A 5,796-nucleotide genomic window follows, 5' to 3' on the forward strand; every position below is an offset into this window, starting at 1 on the left:
AACTCAGGGCAGACACCTTCTCCTTCCATTTCTATTAGCTCCAGACCTGAGGATAATAACTCAAGGCAGGAGCCTCCATTGTAGCTTTCTAGTGCTTCTGAAGGGGTGTCATCTTCCGTTCCCTCTCTTGATCAGAACTCCACTATCCTGAGAAGATCCCTGAGGACCAAACAGGCTCCTATCTGGTTGAAGGACTTTGTGAAACTTCCAAGTCACAAATCTGTTCCGTATTCTATTGCCAACTACATCTCCTATGATGGTCTTTCTCCCAAGTACCAATGTTATCTAGCTGCCTTCTTCTCTATAGTAGAACCTACTACATTTGAAAAAGTTGTCAAGGATCCCATATGGGTAGATGAAATGCAAGCTGTAATTGCTGCTTTAGAATCAAACCATACTTGGGATGTGGTATCTTTGCCTGATGACAAGGTACCTATTAGCTGCAAGTAGATCTACAAAGTAAATACAAAGCCACATGGGAGGTAGAGAGGTTCAAAGCTAGGCTTGTGGCCAAGGGGTATAGCCAACAAGAGGGCATTGACTACCAGTGGTCAAAATGGTTACTGTAAGGACAATTCTGGTTGTTGCTGCTTCTGAACATTGGCACATCCATCAAATGGATATGTGCAATGCCTTTCTGTAGGGACATCTACATGATGAGATCTATATAACTCTACCTCAAGGGTTTTAGAGTTAGGGGGAGAGCAGACCAGCATGCAGACTTCCGAAATCATGTATGGACTTAAACAGGCACCAAGACAGTGGAATGCCAAACTTTCTGAAGCACTACTGAAGTTTGGTTTCATGCAGAGTCAACATGACCACTCATTGTTCATAAACGAAACATGCAAAAACACTATAGTCATTTTGGTGTATGTGGATGACATGCTCCTCACTGGTCCTGATCTGATACTATTAAAAGAGGTCAAAGCTAAACTGCAGCAGGATTTTAAGATGAAAGATCTAGGCGAACTGAAATACTTCCTTTGCATTAAGTTTGCCAGGTCACAGCAAGTCATTCTAATGCACCAAAAGAAGTACACATTGGAATTGATCTATGAACTTGGGCTGGGAGCTGCAAAAACAGCTGTCACACCTATTGAAGCCAACATTAAGCTAACCACAAAGGAGTATGATGAACATACTGGCATTCACAACACAACAGATAATGAATTGTTGCCAGTTGCTAGAAAGTATCAAAGACTACTAGGCAAACTACTCTACCTGACTGTCACAAGACCATACATAGCTTTTAGTGTTCAGACACTAAGTCAGTTTATGCAAAAATCCAAAAGATCTCATATTGAAGTTGCACAAAGGGTAATCAGATATGTGAAGAATCAGCCTGGACAAGGCATACTTTTGTCTACCAAGAAAAAGAACATTATTACAACTTATTGTGATGCTGACTGGGCAGCTTGCCCTCTCACTAGAAAATCAGTAACTGGCTTCTTCATTATGTGTGGTGACTCACTAGTGTCAGGGAAGTCAAAAAAGCAGAGCACTATCTCTAGGATTTCTGCAGAATCAGAATACAAAAGCATTGCATCAACTCTGGCAGAGTTAGTTTGGATACTTGGATTGTTTAAAGATATTGAAGTGTCAATTGCTCTTCCTGTGAACATCCACACTGATAGCAAGGCAGCGATTCAAATAGTTGCTAATCTAGTGTTCCATGAGCGTACCAAACACATTGAGATAGATTGTCATTTCGTAAGGAAAAAGATACAAATGGCTGGTGAAGACATAGTATGTGGCCACTAAGGAACAACTTGTAGACATTCTAACGAAAGGCTTAACCAAAGTACAACATGAATATTTGATGTCCAAGCTAGGTGCCCTTATTGTTTTCATATCACCTAGCTTGAAGGGGAGTCTTGAGGAAAGAGGAGTGTTTGAGCATGAGGGTAGTTTAGTCTATTCATGTATACCCGAATTAGTTAGTCTGTTAGTGGTTAATGATGAGAGCGATTGGTTAGTTAGTTAGTTACATTAGTACTAAGCTACTTGTATATATACATCAATGTAAAGACCGAAACAAATAGAATGAAAGTTTCACTGTTTCATTCATTTCCTCTCTTCCTTTCTTCTTCTCTCTTCTCCCTCCCAGCTAGGATTTTCTGCTGCGTTCGATCTCTGAACTTCAGCACACAGGAGCGCTTCTTCTTTAATAAGCCTTACATGATGCGAAACTGAATTAATCGAATAACTGAATTACGATCGAGTGCTATATAAGAAAATGTTCGCATCGCATTAAGTGTTCAAAGCTCTACTTTTCGTCTCGATTTAAATATCTATATTAAGCTATTTTATTATTTCTAAGAAAAATACATTTGGCATTTAGTATTAAGTAGTGAAATATCTAGTTTCTTAAAATAAAGTACCTCCGTCACTATCCGAAAAGAATGATGACAATGAAAAAGTCCTCCTAGGAGCGCTTCTTCTTTAATAAGTACGCGGTGTGAAACTGAATTAATTAATAAGTGAATTTCTATTGAGTGGTTATATGAAAAAAATGTATCGCTATATGCTAGTGTTCAAAGCTCTATTTTTGTCTCGAATTAAATATTTATATTAAGTTATTTTATTATTTTTAAGAAAAAATATAATATTAAGTAGTGAAATATCTAGTATCTTGAAATAAAGTACCTCCGCCACTGTCCGGAAAGTATGATGAAGAAAACAATATAAATGCGACAGCAAATCACCGTCTTTCAACTAAATTTTGAATCCGCTCCAAAAAGCATTTTATTTTAAATTATGGTTCCTGGTCTAAATATAAAATATAATATGTTGTTCTTTATACTAGGAGTAGTTTCTAAGTCGATTATATTATGGTTATTCAAAAAGTAAGTCCTAGGAGTAGGGACCTAAACTTTTGTTCAATTTGTTTATTTAAGAAGGAAAAAAAAAAAGAGTAAAGATAAATGCAACTATTAATTAAATGTACGATTCCTTAGTCATCTGGAAAGAAAACTATTGAATAAAGATCTACAAATGATAACTCGGCACAAACAGTAAACCTTTTACTAAGATGCGATCACTAGCAAATAGTGTGGATTTCTAAAGCTTTTCTATATATTAATAAACACTGCTTTTTCTTCACGGCAAGAACTTTAAAAAAAAAAAAGATAAAGAAATTGCCACATTTTTTATGTGCAAAATTGGGCAAGTGTTTGGAGTTTGTCAGTCCAACAAAATATAGAGATTACTTTTCTACATAAAAAAAGATTGGTCTAAGTGCGAGCTAATTACCATTATGAATTCTTTAAAATGTTGATTAATATATAATTAAAATAATTAAGGGTATGAAACTACGAATCCATTTCACATAACCTACGGACTAAAACAAAAGGTTAAAGTATGGGTTTCAACCACAAGTTAAAAAAGTTTCAACTTGTCTTTGACTAAATCACTAGTAGCCTGCTGCCCTACCAAACAACCATCTTAAGCTTATTGACGGCCTAAAAAACAAACATATTTTATTTGCACCCAAAATATGAGCCTAAGTTTGGTTTACAACAACAACAACCACCCAGTAGAATTCCACTCGTGGAGTCTGGAGAAGGTAGAATGTACGCAGACCTTACCTCTACCCCGAAGGGATAGAGAGGCTGTTTCCGGGAGACCCTCGACTCAGAAACAATTAGGTCCGTAACCACAACAGAAACCAGGAAAATAGTATCAGCATCGTAAAATACAACAAATAAATGGAAAGGCCAAGATGTGAAATACAACAAAAATAAAAATCACTACCAGACTAATAAAATAATAAAATAAAAATTATGGAACACAACAAAAATCGCTAGCATTCCTAGACAAAACACTATCAGACTAGCCGGTGCAACGAGGAGAAACACTCGACTACCCTCTAACCTACAACCCTAATGCTCGACCTCCGCACCTTCCTATCAAAGGCCATGTCCTCGGAAATTTGAAGATGCGCCATGTCCTGCCTGATAACCTCGCCCCAGTACTTCTTAGGCCGCCCTCTACCTCTTCTCGTAATTGCCAGAACCAAACACTCACACCTCCTGACCTGAGCATCTGGGCTCCTCCTCCGCACGTGCCCCAACCACCTAAGCCTCGCTTCACGGATCTTGTCATCCACGAGAGCCACGCCCACCCTCTCCCGAATAACCTCATTCCTAATCTTATCTATCCGAGTGTGCCGGCACATCCATCTCAACATTCTCATTTCTGCTACTTTCATCTAAGCCTAAGTTTGGTTTAATCGATTAAAAGTAGCTGATATAAGTGTTAGAAATAAATTTTATAAATAAATAGTTATATGCTTTGATAGATGTGCTAAACAATGAACATGTGATGTGTATCTTAAATAATTGGTAGGTTCATATTTTCTTATTAAAATAATTAAAATGCCCTTAGAAATCTATTTACAGGAGCAGGACGAGTGACGAAAATAAAATGGAAAGCGAGTTAAGTGTTTTATTTTGGGAAGAATTTTTTAAGAATTACTAAAGATATTAGTATTAAAATAATAAAATTTTGAATAAATCAAAAGTGCTTATAAACTAACCATAATGGCTAGGCTAATTTTGGCTATACTCCTTATTCTTCTTCTTTTTTACACAGACAAAAATGATAGTGGATGCACATACAAGATTATGGAATATTGCTTCTTCTTTACTATCTCATATTTAACTTGTAACTATTTTTCAACTACTTTATAGATATTAATTATATTGTAAACAATAGCTCTAAAAGTGGCCATCGGATATTATTTTTACTTTTGCAACGCACAATATTGAGTTCTAGGTCCAATCATCACAAAAACATATTGATATTAATTCTTTCAAAATTCATCCGAACATTCATTAAAAAAACAAAAACATAAAATAAAATTTTTTCTTGTACGAAGCCACCTTAAGTTGATAAGTTTGATTTGGGGTACAAGGATAGCTCAAGTGAAGTTCAAGTATGATAGAATCTAGGAACGGGACCGTGATGGAATGGATGAAATTCTTTCACTTTTAATAAGCGGTTTAGGTTTCGAGCTCGAGTTTTGAAAATGAAGAAACTCCTTGAACATACGATAAGAAGGGGAGCCTTGGCGTAACTGGTAAAGTTGATACCATGTGACCAGGAGGTCACGGGTTCAAGCCGTGGAAATAGCCTCTTGCAGAAATGCAAGTTAAGACTATGTACAATAGACCCTTGCGTATAACGAGAGCTTAGTGCACCGAACTGTCTTTTTTAATCGTATACGAACAAAATTTGAGATAGTCGGATCAATAAATTTTGAATATCGGAAGATAAATTAGACAAAAAAAACAGATCTATATGTGGTTGGGTAGATATGTTGGGATCAGGTGGGCTATTTAGCTTAGTAAAGAAATGGGTTGAAGGGTCATGGTTTCCACTTAAGCTTTGTGCAACATGATAAGTTTGACATTTTCTCCTTATCCTTTTAGGTTTGTGATAGAAAGGTATTATGATGTGAAATTTTGTAAGCTTCTTTTGCAGTATCACTTTGGCAACTGGAGCCAATTTGAGGCATTTTTCATATTATACTTTACTATGTGAATGGGTTGGTAATCATCTCTAAGATTAGACGCATTACGTTTTATTTATATGGCATTTCTCCTATTTGTTAGGCCAGCTTACCTTTTGTTTTTCTTTTCTTTCTTTATATGGGGCCCTTGGGTTAGGTTAATAATCATCTGAGTTATTGATTGGATTACAGAAAAAAAGTTTAATATTTAAGGGGGGGGGGGGGGGGGGGGGGTCGGTTGTAAGTGAGTATATCGTTTTGTAGTTTGTTAGTTTCTTATT

At 36.5% G+C, this 5,796-nt stretch overlaps 1 protein-coding gene across 1 annotated transcript; it reads left to right on the forward strand.

The window, feature by feature from the left end:
- LOC109225035 (uncharacterized mitochondrial protein AtMg00810-like) lies at window positions 733-1,764 on the forward strand. Its single transcript, XM_019389627.1, has one exon. It carries the CDS (start codon window positions 733-735, stop codon window positions 1,762-1,764), a length of 1,032 nt encoding a protein of 343 aa, XP_019245172.1.

Source organism: Nicotiana attenuata, chromosome 4 (genome assembly GCF_001879085.1).
Source record: "Nicotiana attenuata strain UT chromosome 4, NIATTr2, whole genome shotgun sequence".
Classification (NCBI taxonomy): Eukaryota; Viridiplantae; Streptophyta; class Magnoliopsida; order Solanales; family Solanaceae; genus Nicotiana; species Nicotiana attenuata.

Excerpts from the sequence above, each read along its gene's own strand:
- LOC109225035 (XM_019389627.1), top strand. The coding sequence starts at position 733 with ATGTATGGACTTAAACAGGCACCAAGACAGTGGAATGCCAAACTTTCT.